The sequence below is a fragment of the Mandrillus leucophaeus genome, unplaced genomic scaffold, assembly GCF_000951045.1.
Source record: "Mandrillus leucophaeus isolate KB7577 unplaced genomic scaffold, Mleu.le_1.0 Scaffold277, whole genome shotgun sequence".
In the NCBI taxonomy this organism is placed as follows: domain Eukaryota; kingdom Metazoa; phylum Chordata; class Mammalia; order Primates; family Cercopithecidae; genus Mandrillus; species Mandrillus leucophaeus.
The window spans coordinates 832,963-860,548 of record NW_012102887.1 but is presented as its reverse complement, the minus strand read 5'-3'; the positions used below and the strand labels follow the sequence as shown (position 1 = coordinate 860,548).

The window sequence follows — 27,586 nt, the reverse complement described above, 5'->3', positions numbered from 1 at the left end:
ACATTAATATACACATTCAGGGTAGTCAACTAATTTTGCCAAAGTCACACAGTAGGTCATAGAATATGATCTTAAAACCCAGGTCTTTCGATTTCGTGCCTTGGGATTTTTCCATTACAAAATACTGCCTACACAGCACCAAAAGGAAATTACATGTTTCCAGAGAGCTGTATATTGAATATCATGGAAATAAAAATTCAAATAATCGGAAAGATTGAATGTATATCTGAATATTTCAAGGTTTTCTACTCTCAGCCTCCAAAAAGAAAGAGGCAGGATCCAATTAATAATAATGGAATGGAGCGCTGGATAATGAGCAATAGAACATCTGTTACTTCTCCTTTTTAGTTGTTTTTTTAATAGACTTTTCTTTCAGAGGGATTCTGAGTCTATTTGTCTCATTGCAGGCACTTCTACTACCTTGGTTTATGAGTACGGGGATAAAGGATGTGTCGTTTTGCGGGGAAGCTTATGGAAGAAAGCTAAGGGGTAGTACATGAGTCTGTTTCACAATTGCAGGCAATGCCTTCATTGGAGAGTTTTAGAAGTAAAACACAGAGGCCAAAATATTTTCAGACTGTTTAGGTGGCCACAGAGGTGTAGTAGTTGTTTTGTTTACATTGGATAATTGTAAGTCTTAAAAGAAAAAAATAAATGTCACCAAGAAAACAAGGCACTGAGTTTTCGATAGTTTTACTTTTTATTAAGCCATGGTTATTAGCCTGCTGCAGAATGCATGATACTAATGTGGAAATGCCAGGGGCACAACAGCATGTCAAGCTTAATGAAGCTCACTGTGACCGACACAATTGGAAAAGGTCAAGAAGTATGCAGCAGAATGGACAACACACAGATTCATTTCTTCCATGACTGTGCACTCAAGCAAAGCAGCACAGAGAACTGAGCCATTATTCAGTGAAATTCATCGGCATTCTGTTCAATGTTGACCATACATTCAAACAGCTCCAATTTATTGCCCAAATTGTCCATTATCTGCATTCCTTACCCACTTTGCTCTTTTTAAACCAGAGAGGCTGTGTGAAAATAAAATACACATATATAAGATAATCGTAATTGTAATTTGCTTATTTCTTTTTTTAGCATAGTCGATGTGATTTTTACCCCTTACAGTAGCGCCAAGAGAGCAGTTACATTCCAGCTCCAGTCTGAAAGTGGTTAAAGTAGCCAGGAGTGGGAAGAACCAGAGACAAGTTGAAGTTATGTCCTTGGGAGTATGAAAGGCCAAAGTCTGAGACACCGAATTCTCTGGCCAATTCTATGTGTGAACTTGGGGCCCACTGGGAAAATAAGAAAAATAGAAAAAGATTCAAAATTCAGGAAAAATAGAATTGGGAATGAAAAAGTGAGAGCTATTCTTAACCAATTCACCCAAGTGGTCTCATCCCTCTAAGATTTTCAGTCTACGTTTATATTCTCACTGCAGACCTTTCCCCTGAGCTTCAGATTTGAATACCCAATGGCCTGTTGGATGTCCACATCTATATATTTCACATCTATTTCAAATACAACTTATTTCAGCCTGCTCTGCCTTTCCCTAGGACTTTGCTGCTCAGTTTTCGGCATTACAATGAGCCCAAATTATCTAAACTAAAGAAAAATTGAATTTACCCTGGAATCTCTTTTCCCTCACCCCAGTCAAGTACCAAATACTTCCAATTTTGCTGTCCAAATATGTCTTGCATTCCACCCCCTTCTTTCTGTTCTTAATATCACTGAATGGATTCAGTCCCTCCTTATGTGGCAGAGATGAAGAAACCAAGACTGAGGGATGAAGTCATTTACCAATAGGCAGTGGTGGAGTCAGGGTTCCGGTCTGGACTGTAGGGTCCATCCTCTTCCCAGTCTGAGCTCTCCCCTGCTGTCCCACCCTGCCTCTCCTAACTCAGACACAGTACAGGTTCCTAAATATGGTGTGAAGGCAAAAATTCCACCAAAGTTAAATAGATAAGAAAGACTTTATTCAAGGCTATTGCAATGGAGGAGAACTCCATTTCTTAAATGGGAAACAGAACTCATTTCTACTTAAACAAAGATCAGGGGAGTTTTTAAGAGCAGGGTTGGGGGTGGGAGTGAAAACCATAGGCCATCTGCATTTACTAACTGGCCTTATCTAAAGGAAAAGTAAACTTTCTCATATCTTCATGAGAGGAGGGGCTTGTAAAACTACAACTGGAAACAATGCACCCACAGAAGTTAGGCTCCTACTCTCCCGCAGAAACTGGGAGATGGGGTGCCATCTCCCTGCATGTTTGCATTTCAAGGAGTAGAGGCTTTTAAAAGGATTTATGTCACAAAAGGTTAAAGAAATAACTTACAATTACACATTTTCTAGAGAAACTGTTGTAAGAAAATGGAGGTCTGTGCCTAGAGTTAGGAAGCTATGTGAAGTTTGGCCAAACTGAGGGACATATTAAGATCATCTTCTATAGACTACAGGGGGCTTCATTCATAAAGCCCTTCCCTTCCTCTGTGCTTTAGTCTCTCACCACAGAAACTATGTATCTGACCTTTGTGTCATCAGCACTATGTCTGTGGAACTAATTTTTATGTAAGGGTGTCTTTGCAATCTCCCTCCAGACCAATCTGTGGTTTGTTGACTGCTACTAGGAATCTGGTCTGGGGCTAGGAGTCTGGAGCCAGGAGCTTCTTGCTCATTTGGAGAGGAAGTCAAGGGAACCTGACAATCCCTACCCTCAGCTGCCAAACAAGGTCTTTAACAGAAAAACCTCTATCACTTTGAAGAAGACAGAAACCAGCCAAAATACAAATTAGAGTGGAGGAAATTCAGCTTAATTTGGTGTTTCTAATGAACCTGAGAATTGATGCTGTCAGTGGAATCCGGCATGGAAACAAGGGAGGTGGAATATTGTACCAATCATGTCTCATGTCCATCTTCCCCATGATTATAAAGTTTAAATGTTCTTTAGTTAGGTCTATGAGTATCTTATAATATCTTAAATATATATCTTAAATATCTTAAATAATATATTTATTTGGTTAGGGGTAAACTTTTATATACCAATTGTATTAGTCGGTTCTCACAGTGCTATAAAGAACTGCCTGAGACTGGGTAATTTATAAAGGAAAGAGGTTTAATTGACTCACAGTTCCAAATTACTGAAGAACTCCTCAGGAAACTTACAATCATGGCAGAAGGAGAAGGAAACATGACCTTCTTCACATGATGGCAGGATGGAGAAGTGCCGAGCAAAGAAAGAAAAGCCCCTTATAAAACCATCAGACCTTGTGAGAACTCACTCACTATCGCGAGAACAGCAGCATGGGGGTAACCGCCCCCATGATTTAATTACCTCCCACCAGATCCTGCCCATGACATGTGGGGATTATGGGAACTACAATTCAAGATGAGATTTGGGTGGGGACACAGCTAAATTATATCACCAATCAAAGATACTTGATGGGACAATGACTGCTTTTAGGTGTACTTCTTCAATATATTTTAAACCTCTGCATATTTGTGAGTTAATAAATGCTTATTTTCAGTGCTCTGGACTCAGTGCCCCTTTCCTTATACTGACTTTCTTGGCCTTCCAAATAAGATATTGGCATCTAAGTTCTCTGTGCTCACAGGTAAACTTGGCCCAGATAACATTTATGTTTCATTTATTTGTCTAACAAACATTTGTCAGATCTGACGTTATGTCAGATGCGATGAGACACTGTAGATACAAGTGACAAAACTTAGATGAATCTTGCTTTCAACAAGCTCACAGTGAGTGGATAAGGCAGGTGTTAAACAAATAATCACACAAACAAGTACAAATGTATGACTTCCACGAACTATGAGGCACTGATACTTAGCAGGGATTTGACTTAGTAAAGGAAGTCCAGGGAAAGCTTCACTGGGAATCTGGCTTATAAAGGATGAATAGGAATTATCTAGATGAAGAGATCCAGTAGGCAGGAATGACTAAATGTAAGTCAGTCTAGCTACTGCATAGACAGTGAGAGAATGTGAAAGTCAGGAAAAGTCTGGATAGGAAGACAGGGTGAGCTCATATGAGACTTTTGAGGTGTTCAGAGTAGATGTAGTGGGAGGCTACTGAGTTGGCCCAATCTAGAAACAATGATATTTTACTCAGAATGTTATGGCTGAATTTTCCTTTGCTACACGAGTTGCAGCCATCAGTGAAGAAAAAAGGTTCATAAGATATTTGCTCAGGAAACAGAAAACCAAACACTGCATAACCTCGCTTAAAAGTGGGAGTTTAACAATGAGAACACGTGGACACAGGAGGGGAAAAACACACACTGTCAGAGGGCTGTGGGGAGGGAGAGCATCAGGAAAAATAGCTAATGCATGCTGGGCTTAATACCTAGGTGGTGGGTTGATAGGTGCAGCAAACTACCATGATGCACGTTTACCTATATAACAAACCTGAACATGCTGCACATGCATTTTGGAACTTAAAATAAAACAAAATAAAATAAAATAAAATAAAATAGATGTCTGCTTAGAAGTACAAATCCACATTACATCTAATCCACTCTTACAAATTGCCCTTGATTGAAATGTTTGGTTTGCTTTTGCCACCTTGGACTCCAAGCTTGTACGTCCTATTAAGTATGCAGTAATCAGTTGAAATACCTTGGTTACAGGATTTCCAGTACCATATTCAGAAATATTCCTAGGCTTTCTATCTATTGTGTTATTGAATCAGAGCATGGCTCAAGTTCATATTCCTTCAGAAGTACGATTTATTAACAAAAAAGTCATGGCCCAGAAGAAGGAGTCAATAGAAAATAGAAGGTATTTCCCAATTACCAGGAATTTGCTTTGTTTTTATTTTTGATATATGTTGGTTGTAAGCTATACATGTTCTTTGCTAAGAAATAACCCTTGAGCCGTGTAGAGTCAGGAGTTGGGCCCCTTCAGAGGCTGAGGTTTGCTACTTCTGTGTGCTTTCCTTCCAAATAAGAGAGGTTAGAGAAACAGGTTGATCTCCAGAATTAAAAACTCTTCAGATGCTTCCTGCCTTTTTACATCTGCATTTTAGAATCAAAAGAGCTAAATTATGGAATTTATTAATAGTTAAATTTCAGGTATCAATTCTGATATAAGTAATATTTTGTGGAAATGTCTCTTATGTTTGAAGTATTCTAATTGGTCAAATCAAGTGGATCCTTCCCCTTAATTACTGATTGGTAAGCTTTATCTTAGTTAAGCTTGAACAAGACCAGTGGTTTGGCCATTTTTACTAAATTATATTCATGCAGCTATTCAAGTTGTCAATATACAATGAAAAGAGTTCAGTGAAATTCATTGTTAATACTGACAACAGGGATTACGTAGCACACATACATTATATATTGCTATGTTAACATGACTTTGAGAGGTAACAGGATGGGAGGGACACAGAGGTTGGCAGAATACATAAGGAGAGGAAACAAAGCCCTTCCTTTTTTCTTAGACAGAGTTTCACTCTTGTTACCTGGGCTGGAGTGCAATGGCACGATCTTAGCTCACTGCAACCTTCGCCTCCCGGGTTCAAGTGATTCTCCTGCCTCAGCCTCCCAAGGAGTTGGAATTACAGGCATGCGCCACCACACCTGGCTAATTTTTGTATTTTTAGTAGAGATGGGGTTTCACCATGTTGATCAGGCTGGTCTCAAACTCCTGACCTTACGTGATCCACCCGCCTCGGCCTCCCAAAGTGCTGTGATTACAGGTGTGTCACGCGCCCAGCCACAAAGCCCTTTTTAAAGCCAGTGCCATGAGTAGGTAGCAAAACTGGGAGGAATGGCTTTGTTATAGCCACGGAAACAGAATCATGAAGCACTGGGGCTCTCAGACAAAATCTTGCTGTCCCACTTTTAAAGCGAGCAGAAAGCGATTGCATGTCAATGAGCAACTGGATATCAGCAGCAACAATGACAGGCTGGAGATTACCAGTACCACCCAATGTTTTTCTGGTAGGTTTTAGATTTTTGCACTGCCCCAGTGAATGACTGCAATTATTAAGCCAACTGAGTAGCATGGGGATCCAAGGAGACAGAGAGATGTGTGAGAGAGAGAGAGAGAGAGAGAGAGAGAGAGAGAGAGAGAGATCTAATTATAATAAAGAAATTTATCTTATTTATTTATGTATTATTTATTGTCACATATCAAATGTTAGGGAGAAAAAATTTTTGACTGAATTCCAACAGCTTTTAGGCTCATTATGCGAGATGCAGACTAAGGTACTAAGTGACCTACTACTGGCTCCTCCTCCTCATCCCATCTACATATTCTTTCTCTTTTACTCCTTATTTTATCCCTCTTCCTCCTTTCCTCCATAATACTGAAGAGGATCTATTGTACCTATTTATAATGTACACAGTGCAACATGGGTGTTTGTAGGTGTAGGCAGTATTTCCACCTCCCTTACTATGTGCAGTTGAGAACATGGTAATATAGCAACGAGTATTATGAAGAAGACCTTTGGGATACTCTGGGTTGCCTTCTTATTTGCATGACATATGACCAACCTGATGGGTGACTGCTTCCAGATGTCCTTGAAACTCAATAAGATGCTTTTAAAATGCCATCTTAACGACAGTTGCCACTTCGGAATAACCCTGTTCTGGTGATCTTGTAATCTTAGCTCTCCCCAGGAATGCCCCTGTGATGGTTAATACTAGCTGTCAACTTGATTGGATTGAAAGATGCCTGGATGGCTGGTAGAGTATTGTTCTTGGGTGTACCTGTGAGGGTGTTGCCAGAGGGGACTGACATTTGGGTCAGTGGACTGGGAGAGGAAGACCCACTCCCAGTGTGGGTGGACACCATCCATTTGGCTTGCCAGCACAGCAAAAACAAAGCAGGCAGAAGATGAGATAACTTTGCTTGCTGAGTCTTCTAGTTTCCTTCTTTCTTCCAGGCTGGATGCTTCCTTCTGCCCTTGGACATCAGACTGCAGGTTCTTCAGCCTTTGGACTCTTGGACTTACACCAGTGGTTTGCCAGGGCCTGTTGGGCCTTCAACCACAGGCTGAAGGCTGAGCTGTTGGCTTCCCTGGTCTGTAGACTTTCAGACTTTGACTGAGTCACTACTGGCTTCTTTCTTCCTCAGCTTGCAGATGGCCTATCGTAGGGCTTCGCCTTGCGATGGTGTGAGTCAGTTCTCCCTAATAAACTCCCTTTCACGTATACATATGTCCTATTAATGCTGTCCTTCTGGAAAGCCCTGACTAATACAGCACCCAAAGATTGTGGTATTGAAATTATAGTTTCAACAGTGATTATTACAATAGTAACAGTTTCTGTTTATGAAGCATTTACAATATGCCACACACTGGGCTACAACCTTTACATGAATTAGGGCTTGTAGCCACCTCTACGCTGAAAACCATCAATGACATCCCATTGTTTTTAGGAGAAATACCCAATGATCCCCAAAGCTTAACCTATTCTGGCCCCTGCCTTTCAGGTCTCATTGTCACTCGTCTCTTCCTCATTTCCTGTACTTCAGGCACACACCTAGAGCTCTTTAAATGCTCAATTGCTCTCCTGCCTCTGGACTCTTCCAACTGCTGGTCTCGCTGCCAGAGCGCTCTTCCTCATGAGAATCTGCCTTGCTCTCCTGCTTAAGTCTTGTTCCTTGTCATATGTTCTTAAAGACCATGTTCTTTTTCCTTGGTGCACACATGTCAATTTGCTATATGTCCACTGATGTCATTGTCTTTCTCTCCATTGGTACCAAAGCTCCATGAGAAGGGGGCGGATTCTACTTGTGTTCATTATTGCATATCAGCTGATTTTGTCCGATGTACAATAAAGGATCAACATGAGTACTGAATAAATAAAAGAATGAATGGATTCTGTTTTGCCAAGGCTTATATCTATTTTACATTAGACCTTAACTCTCTGTAAAGAGACTTGTTTCTGTGGCAGCACTTTTTTACCCACTTCACAGGCATTTGGAACCCACTATAGGGGTCAATAAGTGACTCAGTAACTCTGAGAGACTAGATATGTATCCATCTCCCCAAAGTCCTGGCCACCTCAAACACTGTTAGAAGTCCCACTACACAGTTCCAATCCAATTGATCTATGTGCTGTCTTTTAGACTTTGAATAACACTGTGGTCTTATCCAAAGGGAAGAGAAGGGTATTGATATTTATCAAGGGCCTACTTTCTTCCTGGAACACCATTTGGTGCCTTTCATACATTCAGTTGAAATAACTCCCAGTGCATTAAAAATAGAATAATAATTGTAAGGTATTTTGGAAACACAAAGACCTCTGTAATATTAACTACATTAGAACGTTTCTTAGAGGATTGAGTTTTTGAAATATTCAATTGCACCTGCATTGCTTAGTGAGCTAACTCACTCCTCTACAGATAACCTTTGTGAAAATAAAAATGATTTTTGGCAATGTCATTCCATGGAGAAAATCTGATGAACTTAAAGTGATTGCAAATTGTCCCCCAAAAGATCAGGTGTCCTTGTTATTGTTAAGCCAGTTTCTGCAATTACAAGATTGTGTAAGAAAGCAAAAGTTGTATTAGCTAATGTACTGAACATTTAACAATTAGTTTCCAGTAAAGTTCTCACCCCACCTACCTTGAATGTCTCTCTGTCCATTGCATCAACATATTTGGTGGTTGTTGCCTGTTGATACTTTAAGAGGTTGTGACTTTTATTTAAGTAAAATGCTAATCAACTGGAATGGCAAACTTTGAGGAAGGTGAAGGATTTCCAAAAAAAGAAGAAAGTGACATTAGAGAACTCTCTAATCACATGTCAAACTACCACCAAATGAGTCTGGCAGAGTTAGAACAGTTAATGTCAGAAGAAGAGAAAATCCATGAGGGCTATGACGTGATAGGTGCCTCAAAGAGACAGATCTGAGAATCAAAGAATTAAAGGGAGTGCTGGCAAAATTGATAAGGCTGTTTATGAGGCGCTTGTGATCTTGTGACACAAGGGCCATGTTTACATACAATTTTGAAGGGAAAATTATGATCTATTAATCAACACATAACTCATTATTGGTTTACTACATAATTCATATTTACTTAAAAAGTATTGACAAAATGAACTAATTTCCCTTATATTATTTTGAAAGAGAAATGCCCAAACATATTAACTTTGTTCATCATTTAGTATGACACCTAGACCTCTGTGTAGTAAATTTACTTTACATGTCTTTTTCCAGGTTTTATGTACCCTCACATAGTGAAGACTACATTCAGGTCACTAGATTTTATCTCTTCCTTTCAAATAAGTTAAGTAAACTATTCCCCTGATTTTTTGCCCAGTCTCAATCATCCATACCGGTCCTATATAATTAATTTTCAAGGTTAAAACTTGGATCATATCTTCACTTTTCCTGCCTCATTCTTTGTATATGTTCATATTCATCCTGTGGAAAATACCTTTGACACAATGGAAATACTGAGGAAAAAGTTATCATTAATATTTTCACACATCTCTTCTGCATGATGAATGACTGTGATCTGTAAGAGCTGAGTGTTATTATCGTTATCGTATCATTCTTGCATTGCTATGAAGAAATACCTGAGACTGGGTGACTTATAAACAAAGCAGGTTTAATTGGCTCACAGTTCTGTGGGGTGTACAGGAAGCATAGAGCTGGCATGTGCTTCTAGGGATGTTTCTGGAAGCTTACAGTCATGGCAGAAAGCAATGCGGGAGCTTGCACATCACATGGTGAGAGCGGGATCCACAGAGAGAGGGGAAGGTGCCATACACTTTCGCACAACCAGATTTTGCAAGAACTCACTATCATGAGGACAGCACCAAGAGGATGGTGCTAAACCATTCATGAAAACCCGGCCCCATGATCCAATCACTTCCCACCAGGAGGTTTGGGTGGGGACATACATCCAAACTATATCAGTTGTGATAACAACTTCTCTAGTTAGGATGTTCTCTGAATACTGAATCTCTTTCTTGGATACTTTTATAATGATCCCTGTGATGAAACTGCAGTTAATTTTCTATATTACCTGATTCTCTTGAAGTCACCACATAATTTTCACCTTTGCAAAGATAGAAATACTAACAGTGTAACAGAATGCCAGGTCAGATCGCCGATCGACTGATAATTAACACAAGTGAAGTCAATGTACCTTTTTAATCACTATTTTGAAGCGCTGTTGATTCATTTATTTAAAAAGTTGAAGTATAAATTAAAAATATTCAGGATATATTAAATCCATGAGTAAGCAATGAACACATTATATGGGGCCAAGATTTTGCTTAGAGAAAAATGACTTCCACGAGTCCTTAATTTATTTTTATCTGAGTTTTATTTTTGGTTTGAATTACCCAGATAAATTCTTTAATTTATTTGTCTATGTAAATTAAGTGGAAGAATTATGTACTCAAGTGGAAATAAATGGGTAAGTCTATTCCTATGTGCAGTCTACCGAAAGTAATTTACTGAATTCTTTTTATGTTCTTAGTTCAAAATTATAGGCTTGTAGGACAAAAAGAAATAAGGTATGTTATGTAACTTACATTAACACTGAAGTATAAAGAAAGGAAATAATCAATTCTCTTAGTATCTTTGGAAGCAGTATTAAATATTTTAAAGTTCCTATTATATTATTTAATTCATTTTAATATCTGAGAAAAATACACTAAAGTATAAAATGTACAAACTGAAAAAGACATTCTCATACATTAATACCTTTAGTATACACTGGTATCTTACATACACACATATTTAAAATGTATATGTAATATTATGCTTAATGAATAATTTAGGAAAATATCCAAAAAAACTTTAGCATTCTATCTTATTATATATTTATTTTAAAACAGATTATTTTACTTTAATGCACTAATCATTTCAAAGAAACTACTTACAACTTTTTATATACAGTTTATCATTAAAGTCAAATTAAAAATGAATAGACTATAATTTTTATGAGCTTCCACTTGCCATAAGAAAATCATTTTTTTCTGTTGTTTTAAAGAAAATGATTGACTGATAGAGTGACTGATTTAATAACGGATATAGACAGACCTAATTTTACTGCACTTTACTGTGCTCTACAGATACTGTGTTATAAATTGAAGGTTTGTGGAAATTGTGCCTCCAGTAATCCTACTGGCACCATTTTTCCAAACAGCACGTGTTCCCTTAATGTCTCTGTGTCACATTTTGAAAATTCTTGCAATATTTTAAAATTTGTCATTACTAGTATTGCAGCTATTATGGTGATCTGTTTAGTGATCTTCGATGTTACTATTGTAATTATTTTGAGGCAACATGCACCATGGCAATACAAGAAGGCGAACTTAATCGACAAATGGTGGTCTGACTGCTCCAGTGACTGGAAGTTACCCTTTCTCTCTTCCTTTCCTTGGGTCTCTCTATTCCTTAAGACAAAATAATATTGATAACAGGCCAATTAATGACTCTAAAATGGCCTGTAGGTCTTCACATGAAAGGAAAATCACACATATCTCATCTTACATCTAAAATTGGGTGTGATGAAGTGAGGAAGAGATATTGAAAGCTGAGACAGGCCAAAAGCTAGGCCTCCTGCATCAAGCAATTAGCCACATTGTGAATGCAAAGGGAGAAGTACTTGAAGGAAATTAAGTGTTAATCCAGGGAATACACAAATGATAAGAAAAAGAAACAGCCTAATTGCTGATATGGAGAAAGTCTGAGTGTTCTGAACACACAATCAAGCAAACCACAACATTCTCTTTAGGTAAAGCCTAACGCAGAGCAAGGCCTTCACTCTCTTCAATTCTATGAAGGTTGGAAGAGGTGAGGAAGCTGCAGAAGAAATGTTTGAAGCTAGAAGAGGTTGGTTCATGGGGTTTAAGATAAGAAACTGTCTCCATATATAACAGTGCAAAGTGAAGCAGCAAATGCTGATGGAGAAGCTGCAGAAAATTATCCAGAATATTTAGCTAAGATTATTGATGAAGGTGGCTTCACTAAACAACAGATTTTCCATGTAAATGAAAAATCCTTACATTAGAACAAGATGCCATCTAGGACTTTCATAGCTAGAGAGGAGAAGTCAATGCCTGGCTTCAAAACTTCAGAAGACAAGCTGACTTACTATTTAAGTGCTAATGCAGCTGGTGACTTTAAGTGGAAGTTAATACTCATTTACTATTCCAAAAATCCTAGGGCCCTTAAGGTTTATGATACATCTACTCTGCCTATGCTCTGTAAGTGGAACAAAACCTGGATGATAGCACGTCTGTTTACAGCATGTTTTGCTGTTTATTTTAAGCCCACTGAGACCTGTTGCTTAGAAAAATATTTCTTGCAAAATGTTACTGCTCATTGACAATGGACCTGGTCACCCAAGAGCTCTGATGAAGTTGTACAAGAAAATTAATGTTGTTTTTATTCCTGCTTATGTAATATTCTGTAGCCCAAAGATCAAGGAGTAATGATTTTCAAGTCTTATGATTTAAAAAGTACATTTTGTGCTTGCTTACACAGCACATTTACTAAAATTAGAATGATACAGAGAAGATTAGCATGGACCCAGCACAAGGATGACATGAATATTCTTGAAGCATTCCATGTTTTTGAAAATTAAAAAAAATTACAAGGGTATAGTTGCCATACATAGTGATTCCTATGATGGATCTGGGCAATGTAAATTTAAAAATCTTCTGGAAATAATTCAGCATTCTAGATGCTATTATGAACATTCATGATTCATGAGGAGGCTGAAATATCAACATTAATGAGAGTCTGGAAGAAGTTGATTTCAACTTTCATGGATGACATTGAGGGGTTCAAGGCTTCAGTGGCTAAAGTAATTGCAAATTTGATAGAAACAGAACTAAAATTAAAAATGGAGTCTGAAGATATGACTAAATTGCTGCAATCTCATTATAAAACTTGAATGAACGAGGAATTGCTTCTTATGGATGAACAAATAAATTGTTTTTTTCAGATGGAACCTACTCCTGGTGAAGATGCTGTGAATATTGTTGAAATGACCACAAACAGTTTAGAATACTTAATTGATAAAGTATCCTAAAGGCATAAACTTAACTGATAAAGCAGTGACAGAGATTGTGAGGATTGATTCTAATTTTGAAAGTTCTACTATGGGCAAAATGCTATCAAACAGCAGAGTCAAACAGAGGAGTCTTTCATGAAAAGCAGAGCCAATCCATGGAGCAAACATTTTTGTTTTCTTATTTTAAGAAATTTGCACAACCACCCCAATCTTCAGCAACAATCACCCTGATTAGTTAGCAACTACCAATGTCAAGGCAAAACCCGCCACCAGCAAAAAGATCAGAACTCTCTGAAGGTTCAGATGATTATTACCACTTTTTTAATATAGTTTTTAAAAATTAAGATATCTACATTGTGGTTTTAAACATAATACTATCACACACTTTATATACGACGCTATAGAGTACACACAACTTTTGTATCCCCTGGAAAACAAAAAAAAATTGTGTGCCTTACTTCATTATGATATTTATTTTATTGTATTGTTCTAGAACCAAGCTTACCATATCGCTGGGGTATATCTCCTTTCCATCTTGTTTCTCTAGGAATTTGTGATAGTTAACAGAAAAGATACATGCAATAAAGTGGAAAAACATAAGTTAAAACTCAGGGTTAAGAATACTAGAAATTATAATAAGAGGTCAATATGGTTAAAAGGAACACAGATATTCAGGTCATAAATTTCTACACTGTTGTTATAATTGAGCTTTGAATTTGTTTCTAGGACTTCTGGCAGCTGAAGTGAAATAAGGAGGTGAGAAATTATATAGACATTATTTTTTCTTATGGAAAAGTAAAGAAGGTATTTAGACATGGTTGATAGACATGTTTTTCTGTACCAGAAAATTTCAAGTGCTTCCAGTTTTGTTTCAGAGATTTATCATTATTTTAAGTAAATCCAGTGCAGTCTTAAGTACAATCTGTTGCATATCATTTTATTCTTGGCTTAATTTCTAAATATTTGTGTGATTTGAGTAATTCACTTAAGTTTTCTTGACTTTGGTTTCTTCATCTGTAAAGGAAGGGGACGGGGCAAGATGACCTGCACTCAAGTCCTTCGTAATTCTAATATCCCATATCCAGTGGGTTCCCATTTTCCCAGCATAGAGAATAGCACTTATTATTTAAAAAGCCAAGTTTGCCTTTTTATAAATTTGCCTTTTGATAAATAGTGTCTTCTTAGGAAGAAATATTTTTAAGTTAGGGGTCACCTGTCAATTATGTCGAATGCTCCGAAGAGTTAAATAAGAGAAGGACTGATGAGTTTGGTTCGTTTGCGAGAGATTGCTCAAGAGATGATAAGTTAATTTCAGCGTGGAATGAGTGTCAGCTTCCTGGTGTACTGGGTATCCACTTCCTAGCATGCCTCTTTACATCCTTTGATTTGTGGCCCCAGCTGTACCCACTGTGCAATTGGACCCACACACTGTTAATGTAAGGAAGGCAGGAACTGGGTCTTTCTTACTCCATTGAGAGTCTTGAAGGTGTCAGGAGAGAGTGTCTGCTCAATAAATGTTGCCTGACAATTGACTTTTGAATCTTGTTCTTACTTACTTCTGTTGACATGCTACCAAAATCAGTGTTTTGTCAACCCTGTGTAGCACAGATGCATCTAACGTGAGGTTTAGCATCTAATGTCATCGTTTATCTTGAAAATTTTTGGAGTTAAAATAACCTTTGAAAATCTCTTAAGAGGCTTAGAAATTATGGTATGTTGGATTTTGTGAAAAAATCTTATAAAGTTGTGTGTGTATACATCCTATATAAGAATGTATAATATATAATAAATGTGTAAGTTAAATACAAGTTTACTATATTTTTAATCATATGAGGATGAAAGAGAAATGAAAGAATAAAAAAAGGAAAATGATCATGTCTCACTGTATTTGCAACAGTTAAAACCATATAAGATACAACATCATTCCATCCCTAAATAGCAGAAGCCTGTGTACTGTGAAATGGGCAATGTGTGAATTGATAACAAGATAAGTATGATTCCCAGTTCACACTCCATGTCCCCAGGAGAAGAAGCCTGCAGGCCATGGTATTTATTGTGATTATCTGGAGCTGGTCCACAGGACATACCTCCTGACTACTTGCACAGCTGCTCACGGTGAGACTCATTTCTCCCTTTTTCCAACTTCATTCTCGTATCAATACGTCCAGTTATATGTTATTAGGTAGTGATAAGGGTCTTTGGAGGTCTAGAGCAAAAACAGAGTTCTGTGAGATCCTCTGGAAATCTTCACAAGCCAATGCAAAGTTGATCACCTACCATTTCAACCCTGAGGGTAACCGGATCAGGCAGGATGGGCTAGGTTATACTGCAATATCACACAATTCCAGAACCCCAGGGGATTAAGACCACAAAGGCTTGTTCATATTTCTTACTCATGCTACATGTCCATCATGGACTAGTTTGGGGCTCTGCTCCAATTCAACCTCATTCTGAAACTCAGGCTGTTGTAACAGCCACAATCTGAAATCTGTTAGTAACCGTGGCAGAAAGTAAGCGAAATATAGCATGCCACACATGAGATCTTTAACACTTACACTGGAAGAGACACGTACCCCTTCTGTGCACTTTGCATTGGTCAAATCATATTATGTCACTATGTTTTATACCAAGGAGAAGAGCCAGTACAATCCTGCCCTATGCTTAAGAGTACAATTGGAAAACTTGCTGAATAGTATTAATGACCACTGCAATAAACATGTGCCAAACAGTGAATTTGGTAGGGTTTCCAGGTCCATCCTGATCTGTCTGGTTTTATGTTCTCAAATAACTTTTAGTTCTTTCAGCTCAGGCACACTGAATGACTCACATATCTCAGAGGAGGAACAAATAGTCTTGTCCCTCTTCCCTTTTATTTAATAAAGAAAGAAGGACACAAGGAGAAAGAAATAAGACGGAAATTAATCCTCATAGAATTTCATGTGTCATTTGATGGCCAGGATGATCAGTTTTTAGTTCAATTAATGCCTGTGGTAGACTGAATAATGAACTCCCTCAACGATGTCCATATCTTAATTTCTGAAACTTGTAGTATATGTGACATTGTATGACAAAGAAAAATCAAGGTTCAAGATGGAATTAAGTTTAATAGCCAGCCGATCTTAATATAGAAAGATTATGCTGGATTATCTAGGTGACCCAAAGTAATCACAAGGTTTATTAAAAGTGAAGGAGGGAGGCAGAAGAGGAGGCCAGAAGTCAGATGGTGTGATTGGAGAAAAGGACTGAACTATCTATTGCTAGCTTTGTAGATGGAGAAAGCTGGTTATGAGGCAAGCCATATAAGCAGCCTCCAGAAGCTGGAAAAGGCAATGAGACCATTTCTCCTGCGAAACCTCCAGAAAGAAATGCAGCCCTGGCCACACCTTGACTTTATTCCAGTGAGATCCATGTCAGACTTCTGACCTACAGAACTGTGAGATGATAAATGTATTGTTTTAAGCCACTCATTTTCTGACAATTTTTAAAAGCAGCTATTGAAAAGCAATACGATACCTTTATGTTTTTTGAACTAACTTGTACTTCTAAAACTATGGCTACTCTAACACATTCAGACACTATTTCAATAATTTGGCTCTGTAATATGTAGTTAAAAGGAATAAAAGGAAGCACATTGGTCTGCATGTTATTGTTATTGTTTTTGGAGAAAAACTCTGTTAAACCATGTGGCAGAATATGTCACCTCTTCTATCTCAAGCAGAAATGTGGCTTGGTGTGCAGGTAGAGGCTTTAGTATCTGAATTCTTAGCTATATTGGGAACAGATACAAACCTTCTAATTCACATGCTAAACTTTGTTGGCTGTGACTCCCTATGTTTCCATTGCTTCCTGTGGCGTGTCAAAGCCTCTTATAGCATCCACCCATCTTTGTAACTGCTTTTGATTCAGAGACCATATTTTGAGAGAGACTGAATCAAAAGACATTCAGAAAGAAAGTGATATCTTGAGATTACATAGTAAAATCATCACCGGCATCTCATATGCTTCAATGACATTCTTAGAATATGGGGTGAAAAATGTCTGAAATAAACAAAACTATGTGGCATGAGAAGGTCTTGCAGGACTCCAGTGTGGAAATGGACTGGCATTAGAAAACTGAGAGGGACAGTGATGGAGTTAACATCACACTTTGAGTTTGAAATCCTAGAGATCAAGTTCTGGCTCTGCCACTCACTACATGAGTAACCTTCGACAAGTCATTTAACTTTTCTCAGTCTTGATTCCTCATCTTTAACATGGGAATATAACGCTCACTTCCAGTTTCCATTTGGAGATACTATTATTTTACACAAGATTTTTGGTTTTTAACAAAAAATCACAAGCCCTATTGAAAAGCAAGGAAAAAAGAAAAATGCTTCCAAGGGATGAAGCAACGAACAGAACCAGACCTAGGTGTGGCACAGATGTTGGAACTATTTGGCAGAGAATTACAAATCATGATTTTAATTGAAATGGTTCTGATGGAAAAGGCAGACAGCATACAAGTTCACATAAGTAGTTACAGCAGAGAGATGAACACTATAAGGTAAAACTAAATGCTAAATGGAAATGCTAAAAATGTAAAACATGGTAACCAGATGAATAATGCCTTTGATAAATTTATCAGTAGAATGAACTCAGCCAAGGAAAGAATCAATGAACTTAAAGATAGGTCAATAAAAATTACCCATCTAAAAAAAAAAAAAAAAAGAAAAAGAAAAGGAAACAAAAACACAATTAGAAGAGAACATCCAAGAGCTATATTCTAATATATGTGCAATTAAAATTCTAGAAGGAAAAGAAAAATACAGAACAGGATAGGAAAAACATTTTAAGAAATTATGGCTGAATTTTTTTTTCAGAATTAATAACAGGCATGAAGTCACAGATCCAAGAAGCTCTTTGGACAGAAGAGATGTCAATACCAGGCAGAAACTTGGATGTATGCAAATAAAATGTCAGAAATGGAATAAATGAAGAGTTTTTTCATATTTCTAATTGTTCTAAAAATATCTGGTGATTTAAAGCAAAATATATAGTGTGTTTATGACATTTGCAAAAATAAAATATATGATGACATTAGCACAAAGGATCAGAGGAGATAATTCAGAATGTACCCTTGTAAAAACCTCACACTGGATGTGAACTGGTATGTTAAAATGTGAAGGTAGATTCTGCTGAATAAAAAACATCTTCTAAATCCTGGAGCAACCACACACTTTTTAACAGAAGATAAATAATAAAAATCAATAAAGAAAGTAAAACGGAATCACAAAACAATTCTCATTTAACCCAAAGCAGAGCAGACATTTTTAAAAAGAATAAAAAACATATGACACAAATAGAAAATAGCTAGCTAATTTATCCCTATCTACAATCTTAACAAATGTGAATGGTCTTAACACATCAATTTAAAAAACAGATTTTTAGATGAGATAAAAAGGTAAGATACAATACCCTATCTATAAGAAACAACTTACATTTGAAGAGATAGATATTTTTAAAAAGATAGAAAAAAAAAAACAAAAGGAAGAAAGGGTATCTATGCTAATATCAGATAAAGTCAACTTTATCTCTGAGTTATGTGAGCTATTCACCAGTATCAACTTTAAAAATCTATCATGAAACAATCATGTTTAGAAGAATTCATTCAGTATGATGGGAAGCAATGGCTAAAGACTATTCTTGTACTTCATAATACTGTCTGAAGCCTCACATCCTTTTCAAATGGTTGAAGTAGTTTTCACATTTCCCAGATGATGAAAATAAATCACAGAGTAGGTCAGCATTTTACCCCAGAGTGGGTAACCAATCACTAATATGTGACAGAACCGGATCTTAATTACTGTGCTGTCTTCTTTACAAAAAGAGTTTCTGTAAGTATAACGCTGCTTCCCACCTCTGGGGGAACATTAAAAACAATAAAGCCCAATTCTCCAAGACAAACTTTCTTTCGGATGGGTGGTGTTGCTTCAGGTCTTTTAAATTCCTTGATTTCACCCGCCTCTTTCAAGAGAGTAAGACATTTATCTATATTATACCCAAGAGAGAGTCCCTGCTACAATACAGGTTGTGGCATTACAGAAGACTAAAGAGGGACATAGAAGATAAATATATCCAAGATACAGGTCAGCACATCCGGGAGGAGGCAGAGAAGCAACAGGTCAGGTAACTTGACCAGACATTCTCAGCCATTAATTTCAGAACAGGACTAAGCACCAGATCTCCAAATATCAAATACAGGGCTGGGTGCGTAGCTCACGCTTGTAATCCCAGCGCTTCGGGAGGCTGGGGCGGGGCAGATCACCTGAGATCAGCTGGAGACTAGCCTGATCAACGTGGTGAAACCCGGTCTCTACTGAAAATACAAAATTAGCCGGGCATGGTGGCGCATGCCTGTAATCCCAGCTACTTGGGAGGCTGAGGCTGGAGAATCGCTTGAATCCCGGAGGGAGGTGGAGGTTGCAGTGAGCGGAGATGCCGCCATTGCACTCCAGCCTGGGCAACATGAGTGAAACTCCGTCTTAAAAACAAAAACAAGCAAAAGCACAAAACAAAACAACAACAACAACAAATCAACAAACAAATATAATTCATCACTGTTTCCTCTTCCCCTCCTTACCATTATTTGTAGCTGTAACTCTGTAACACCAAGAAAAAATTCAAATGAGTAGCACCAGCCAAAGGAGGCCACTTGTAAAACACAATATATCTTAATCATTAATTTATGAGATGATTGTAAAGGGCCCATCAAACTTGCCAGTATCTAAAGTGTAGTTTTAATGTTGGTCTTTTAAGCCTTCTTTTTTTCTTTTTTTTTCTATTGGGAATTGCCTTCAGAATTCCAGTCTCTTAACCAAGTATCCACAACCCAGCAACAAAGTGGACTCTCAGAATTTGAGGCACCAGGACTTTCTAATTCCCAGTTCCTTTCTCTATAGGAAATTGTACCTCTTGGGCAGTGTTACCCTGAGAAGGGAGTGAGACTTGGGGAAGGTGCCCACAGCTCAGTGCTGGCCTTGAGGACAGTGTGCATTCCAGAACAGAGAATGAAGTGAAGTGTACTCTTAAGGCAGCATTTCATATTTGTCCCTGTTCCTCAACTTAAGAGCAATTGATTAATCTTTTCTGAAAGTTTTTCATAAATAAGACAAAGAAATTTAAATGTACTCTTAAATTTCTCCTTTTGTGTAAATCTAAAATCAGTTAACCTTTCTATAAAAACTTGGTGATGGAAGATCATGGTCTAGTATACAGTGTTGGGTTGTTTGCTCCATTTTAAAAAATCAATTTTATTTTTCCTGGAACTAACATACTGAGAGGTAAGATCCTGAGATTCTGATGAGTTTTAGTGAAATGTGTCCACGTTAAACTTTGGATTGGTTAAAACAAAATGACAGGAAGCCTATACACATTATTACACACGGAGAAAATCAATACAAATTATTGTTTCAAAAGTTTACATTTGGTGAGTTTTGATCTTATCATTTGAAGTGCCATATAAACATTTTATTATTAAAATAGAATCCGGTAAACCAAGCAAAAAGAACAAAACAATACAGTATAACAATGCAAATGTTTAGAAAGCAAGGAACTCTCTTAATACTCAAATTCAAGCTTAGATATGGTCAAGGTGACAAACTATTTCTGTTTGCTAAGAAAGATTATTTTTTAGCACTTGTTGGCTTTAAAAGATGGTCTCCTTGCTTTTAGGCTGCCTCCACGTGTTCTGATGATATCCGTGTTTGTCCAAATTGTGTACCAGAATTCATTTTTCCCTCCATTTAAAATAAAGTGTGGATTTTCAATCAGTACATGAAAGAAAACTGGACTTGAAGGCAGAAGAATTTTGTGGATGACCTAGCTCTGCTACATACAATTTATATGGATTTTTAATACAATTATTTGCTTTATTTAATTTCCTTTCGCTTCAGAGTTTTCAGCTAGGAAATGGAGATGATAATATCCATCATAATTGACTCACAAGGATGTGATGATCAAATAATTTAATATATTAGATAACACTGGATAACACCTTACTATACACACACTAGTTACCAATATAAAAGTGACATTGACTTTTTTTTGTAAGTGGAAACTTCTGCATTGTATTACAGTGTACTATAGAACAGATTGGATGGAAGTCCTTTGATTCTTTTTTTGTTTTTCTAATATCTAATTTTGTGACTTAGCGAATCAAATCAATTTTCCATAAAATAGATGACTAAAGAACCTCTATCAAAGCTTTTAGATTTAAAAAAATCCCCCTTAAATTTTTTTTTTTTTCTTGAATTGGACTACTAGTCAGAAAACACTTGGATTCCAGGTCTATAATGCAGCTGACATGGAAACATTTAATCTCTGCACAGCTTGGTTTCCTTACGGAAGGTATCTTCGAGCTTTGATAACCAGTGATTTTAAGAAATCTGTGATGTAATCCACATAACTTACTGCACATTTAAAAATGAAAATATTCCTAGTAAAAATGAATTGGAGTTTTCACGGAAGGAAGGGAATACAGTTTAATAACTCAAAGAACCCAAAACATTTCCTTTAAAACCAAAACAAAACATGTTTTACAGTTTCTGAAGTATATGAGTCACATTCAGTTTTAATATCAATCTTCACAGAATATCGCTTGATTGAAATTTCAGTAATTTACATTTGTGTTTAATTGAAAATTCTAAGAAAATGGAAAAGCCAACATAAAAACATATTCTCTAACTCACTCAATATGTTATTAAATCATTTTGTTTTCTCTAATTATTAAGTAGAATGTCTTAAATTGTTTTCTAATTCTTAAGAGAAACAAAGATTTATAACCACCAACTTAATTTTATTGGATACCAAAAATGTTTTCAGATTTGGACATCACAAGCCTTGACCAGTAACAATTTGATATTTGCTAATCATTGTTGTTTTCTTCGAAAAGCTTACGTAGAATATTCAATAATCAGTTCTTTAAAATGCAATGTTTTGTGAACAAGTAGCATGACTAATACATGATTTGTCTACACCATTGAAAATTTTAATTTACTTTTTGCATACCAATCCCTATGGCTTTCAATTAAGTCTTATAGAAAAGAAATGATGTTTCTTGTATACAAGGAAATAGAGGATTGAATCAACTCATGTGTAGGAGTTAATTTACACGACTAAGAATGCTAATAAAATACCCGAAATTGCTACGCTGATTTGTGGAAATAAGTGAATAAAGAGTCATGTTCAAAAAGCTTAGTTTGCTGCAGCTGATATTAAACCTATATTAACATTTTAATAGGCTACTACAAGACACAGAGCAGTATCATCGGAGTTGCTTTGCTCTTTATAAGGTCATTTTATAGTACTGAGACAGAAATAATATTAATAAATTACTGGCACAATGTGTTTCTAGTGATTTAGAAAATGTTCCAGTATTTGAACAGAAATATAGTCAGGGTTCAGGAACAGCTATATTGGTCTGTAAGACCGGATTAAAGCAATCAATCTGTTATCAAAAATCTCTATTGGAAGATTATTAGGCCCACCCAATTCACCATTTCAATTCTAACGACCATTTGCCCTAGACAGTAGAATAGACAGGTGGAGAAAGCGAGCTTCCAGTTTACATGACTTTCCAAACACCTTAATGCCTTTGCTTAAATATCACTGGCAATTTTTTTTTTTTTAAGTTAAGAAAAATCGGCAAAATGGGAAGACTTAGCGGTGGTCGTTTGACCCTGTTGGGCTGGGGCAGGGATCGGGAGGGTGGGAATTGAGACTTCACTTAAGAGCTACTTAGGGGGGTGCACAGAAACCACCGCGGGCCTTTTCTGAAGCATTTGCTACCCCCGCGGCGAAGGGACGCTTAAGGAGGAAGCGCCTGTGGAACTGAGAAAGCGTTATTTCATCGCGGAATACAAAAAATTCAAGTCTCTAGATGGCAGCCTTCAATACCTTTGGAAAGCAGTCTGTCTCCTCCTCCGCCACCCCCACCTCCCCTCCCACCGCATCTCGGCTCCTTGGCAATGTAGTATCACTACATGCGTGCCCTGGCCAGTGGATATTGGGTTTTGCTGCTCTCCAAGAATCCGAACTTAACGTGTTTATTCTAGGGCCTGGTGCTCTCCTCTGGAAGCTACCTCACTGTTTGCTTGGGGAAAAGAGGGAGTAGGGATGGCTCCAAGAGCCACGCTAAGCCGCTGCCGAGGGGAGGTGGGGCTGCGCCGCAGCCGGGGCACCCTCTACCTGGGAACAACAGCATCCTCCGCTCCCGGCGCGAAAGCTCCGCGCCCAGCGAGCGCAAAGAGCGCAAAGGCCACCTGCCCAACTGGCGGAGCAGGAGCAGCACCACCGCCCCGATTCACCCAGACGTTTATGGGGAAGACATAAAAATCTCGGGTTCTTAAATTCGCAAAAGACTGAGTTAGAAGGAGTGCGGAACAGGGGCAAATAAGAAACAGGAGAAAGAAACACGCCCCGAAAAACACGTTACTTGCACCCGGCAGCCCCTGGGGGGGCGTCCCTGACCTACCCCGGTGTGGGGACGAGAAAAGCCAAAGGTGTTAAAGAAGGAACTCGCAGACTGGCAGGGAGTGTGGGGGCGGCGGAGGACGGTGGGACTGCAGGAGACCCAGGTCTTTTCTGTCCAACCTTAAGATCTCGCTTTGGGGGTAGTCTAGGTGTCGGTCGGGAGTGAGGGACGATCTTCCCCACCCCAGCAGCCCCAGACACCCGCCCAGGTTAAGGTGGACGGAAAGCGGGAGTACTTTGCCCTAGCCCGGTTCCCTCCTGTTTTAGACCTTGGAATCTGGCTCCTCACAAGGTGTGAAACCTCTCCAAGCTGTGTCCGCGGAAAGTCCGGCTCCTGGCTCCACCCAGGGCAGAGCAGACCTCAGTCCCTGGGCCTTAGAGGCGGGCACCGGGCTGACCCCCAACCCGTGCCACTCCAGTGCACAGGCCCCACTCAGCATCGCGCGCTGGGGGGCAGTTGACAGGGACCCCTGTAGCTCCAGCGAGGCTGGACAGGACTTATTTACAAGTGCAGTGACCCCTGCCTCCTCGCTGGGAGCCCCGTGCAAACCGAAGCACTCTGGGGCAAGTTGGTGAGCGACTCACAACGCGGAACGGAGTTTGATCCACATGATATTGGGCATAGAAAGAAGCGGGTCTTACCTTGGTACAGAGAGCAGGGAGTTGCCATCCATTGTTGATGGGCGCCTAGAGAAGAAAGACGGAAAGTGCAGGCGAAGGATAAGTCTGTGGTGCTAGGACCCAGCTCCCAGAGTGGCAGACTGGCGCGCGCCAGGAGAGAGGCGCGCAGGCTGGGGCGGCGGCGGCGGCGCCCACGGAGACTCGCTCCTCCCTGGCCAGCAAGCTCTGTGCGCTGCGACCGCCCGCTGTCCCCTCCCGCCGTCCTCTCTGATCTTGCAGGAGCGCTTGGCCAACGCTCCCACTTTTCTGCCTGGCTCCTGCCTCCTGCAGGGCGGGCCCCAGTCTCCGTTGTTCGAGGATCTTGCTCTACCGCTTATTCGTACCTAGAAACATAGGTGACTCCGACCAAATGTCTCTTTCCCCACCCGCCGTCGGTCTCCCCTCCCTTTCTCTCTGGCGTACAGCAGGTCTGAGCCCTGAAGTTGTTCACCCACTTTCCCACATTCACGCCCTCACTCCTGGCAGTGCCCACATTCCCCACTGGTCGCGCGCCGCTCCTCTGGCTTCCTGTCTGGATTTCATTTTCGTTTGTGGTCTACCATGTTATGGTCGATCACTCAGAACCATGCTCTCTTTGACGCCTCCAAGTCTTTTCCCTTTATTTGGACTTTCTCTCTTGGTTTTGGTTTTCACTTTTCTTTAACTCATTTTGCTTAACTGTGACTTAGTCTTCTCTCTCTTCTGTTAGAACCGTGTGCGCACACAGAAATCTCAAAACCTATGAGAGCGGCCATCCTTCCGAGGACAGCACTCGGAACCTGGGAGGAAGAGCTGTCACAAACTTCCCCAGTTGCCGGCTGGGTATCTCCCTGAGCAAAAATGAGAGTTGTCTTAAGAAGAAAGACACTGACAGTAGCAAGTATCTGCTAAGATGAGGGCGCTGTGGAATCTGCTTCTTTTCCCAATTAAAAAACAAATTAAAAATAAAATTTGGGACTTCCACAAATGGGAAGGTTGAGCCAATGTACTTTTAGCTGATCCTCCTAGTAAGTACAGCTAAATACCCCGGAGGTTATCTATAAAACAGGCATGAGAAAAAGGTGGACGGAAGAATGCAGACCCCTAGAGATCCTGGGACTCAAAGCATGGCATAATGATGAGTTCCTGAGGTTCTCCCAGACTTTGGGTGAAGAAGATGACAACCCAGAAATGTCAAGGGGCAGAGACAGGAAAAGCCTTGACAAAGGACTCCTTTTTCTAGCCACAGGATCAGGAAAGAGGCAGCCTAGCAAGACAGAAAATTTACACACAATAATAGCTCCCCTGTGGCCAAACACCATGAGAAAAAAACCTGTGGCCCTTTTTCAACTACACCATCAAAGGCCAAATAGGGAGGCTACATACATTTCACCATCTGTAGGCTCTAAGGATGTAAGTCAGTACCCTGGGCCAGGTGATGTCAAAGAAAACTAAGTAGGGACCAGGACTTTCATCCCCTCCAAACACTGGCGGCACTCTCTTCTTCATGTCTCCTTTCCCCCATCATGGTGCCAAAAAGAGCTTGACCTTCCACAACCACACAGAGATAATGAAGTCCCCTTCCCATTCCACACATGCAGGTGGCATCATGGCAAAGTAGGGAGCCAAGACTTTTTAAAAAATATTTTTTATTTCCATAGATTTTTGGGGAGCAGGTGGTGTTTGGTTACTTAAGTTATTTAGTGGTGATCTGTGAGATTTTGGTGCATCCATCACCTGAGCAGTATACACTGAACCCAGTTTGCACTCTTTTATCCCTCACCTCCCTCCCACACTGTCTCCTGAGTCCCCGAAGTCTATTGTATCATTCTTATGCTTTTGTGTCTTCACAGCTTAGCTCCCACTTATAAGTGAGAACATATGTTCGATTTTCCATTCCTGAGTTACTTCACACAGAATAATAGTCTCCTGTTTCATCCAAATTGCTGCAAATACCATTAATTCATTCCTTTTTATGACTGAGTAGTATTCCATTATATATAGAGAGAGCACAATTTCTTTATCCACTCATTGATTGATGGACATTTGGGCTGGTTCCATGGGATCCAGGACTTTCAATCCGAACAAGGAGTAGCAGCACCGCTTCTTCACCTTGGTATCAATAAAGCTTGTACTTTCATCTCCACAGAGCAGTAATGAGCACTCCCCCACTTCCACTCTACACTGAGGCAGTGTCAGGGGAGTTGTTGTGGAGAATCAAAAACCGCAGTTCAGAAGTAATAAGGCCCTATGTGTATCCCCTGCCCCCCGCTCCCAATCACAGAAGGCCACATGGGAAGCAGGAACCAGGTACTCCTACCACTCTTATCAGTGGAGGCCTAGTGAGTCGCCTAAACTCCCACCCACCCTTGCTTCACAGTAATGAATACCACTACCTGTTTTTCAAGTGTCAACAAAAGCCAAGTGAGGAGCCCAGATTTCTACCCCCACTGTGCTGCCCTTATTTTCCTTGCCTTACAGGAGAAGTGTCAAGAGAATCCATCTAAAACAGATCTTTAAATAAAATTCAGAATGTTCTGACATAATGCCCCAATTAGGCAGGCTTTAATCGAAAATTATTTGTCATATTAAAAACCAGATCTGAATGCAAATCCACACACAAAAAACAATCAATCGATACTATTAATAACATGGAAATGACAGAGATGTTAAATGTATCTGTCAAAGATTTTAAAGCAGCCATGATAAAAATAATTTAATGAGCAATATAAACAAATAAAAAAAAAAAAAGAAAGTCAGCCCCTAAAAAATCTAAGCAGATGTAAGTAGAAGATGTAAAGAAAAACTAAAGGGAGGTTTAGAAGTGAAAATAGAGTAACCACAATAAAACAAAAATTGTTTTATTAGTTGGAGAGAAGCATCACTTTACCCATAAAGGAAATATAGTTCAAAAACAGTGAATTTCCCACTGGAAGCCATGGAGTACTGAAGTAATTGACAACATTTTTCAAGTGTGGAGGAAGAGAACTATGAACACAGAATCTTATGTCTAATAAAAATACGCATTAGAAATGAAGATGAAAATGGTATAGGATTCCAGCAGACCTCTTCTAAAAGAATGACTAAAGGAAATTGTCTAGATACCAATGAAACTGTCTTTACAGTTTCAGGCATCTTAGAATATCAGGAAAGAAGAAAGCAGTAGGAAAAATTTGAAAGATACAACAGAATTTTCTTCTCCTTTTGAGTTTCCTAAACTATATTTGAAAATCAAAGGAAAGATTATGACTTTGATATGGTTCTAAATGTAGATAGAGAAAACATTTAAGACAACTATATTAAAGGGAGAAGGGTAAAAGCTGTAAGACAAGTAAAGTTTACATATTTTACTCAAACTGGTAAATTGACCAACAACAATAAACTATAAATTTATATATATGTATACATACACATACATATATATACATACATGCA

At 38.9% G+C, this 27,586-nt stretch overlaps 1 protein-coding gene across 3 annotated transcripts in view; it reads right to left on the bottom strand.

Annotated features, from left to right (window-relative positions):
* The window catches only part of SPHKAP (SPHK1 interactor, AKAP domain containing), a 214,262-nt gene extending 189,556 nt beyond the window's left edge, over positions 1-24,706 (bottom strand). For all 3 annotated transcript variants that reach the window (XM_011984954.1, XM_011984955.1, XM_011984956.1), the window contains exon 1: positions 24,155-24,706. In XM_011984954.1, the coding sequence (XP_011840344.1) occupies positions 24,155-24,186 (32 nt within the window). In that variant the 5' untranslated portion in view covers positions 24,187-24,706. The remainder of the gene's footprint in view (positions 1-24,154) is intronic.
* Between the last annotated feature and the right edge of the window lie 2,880 nt (positions 24,707-27,586).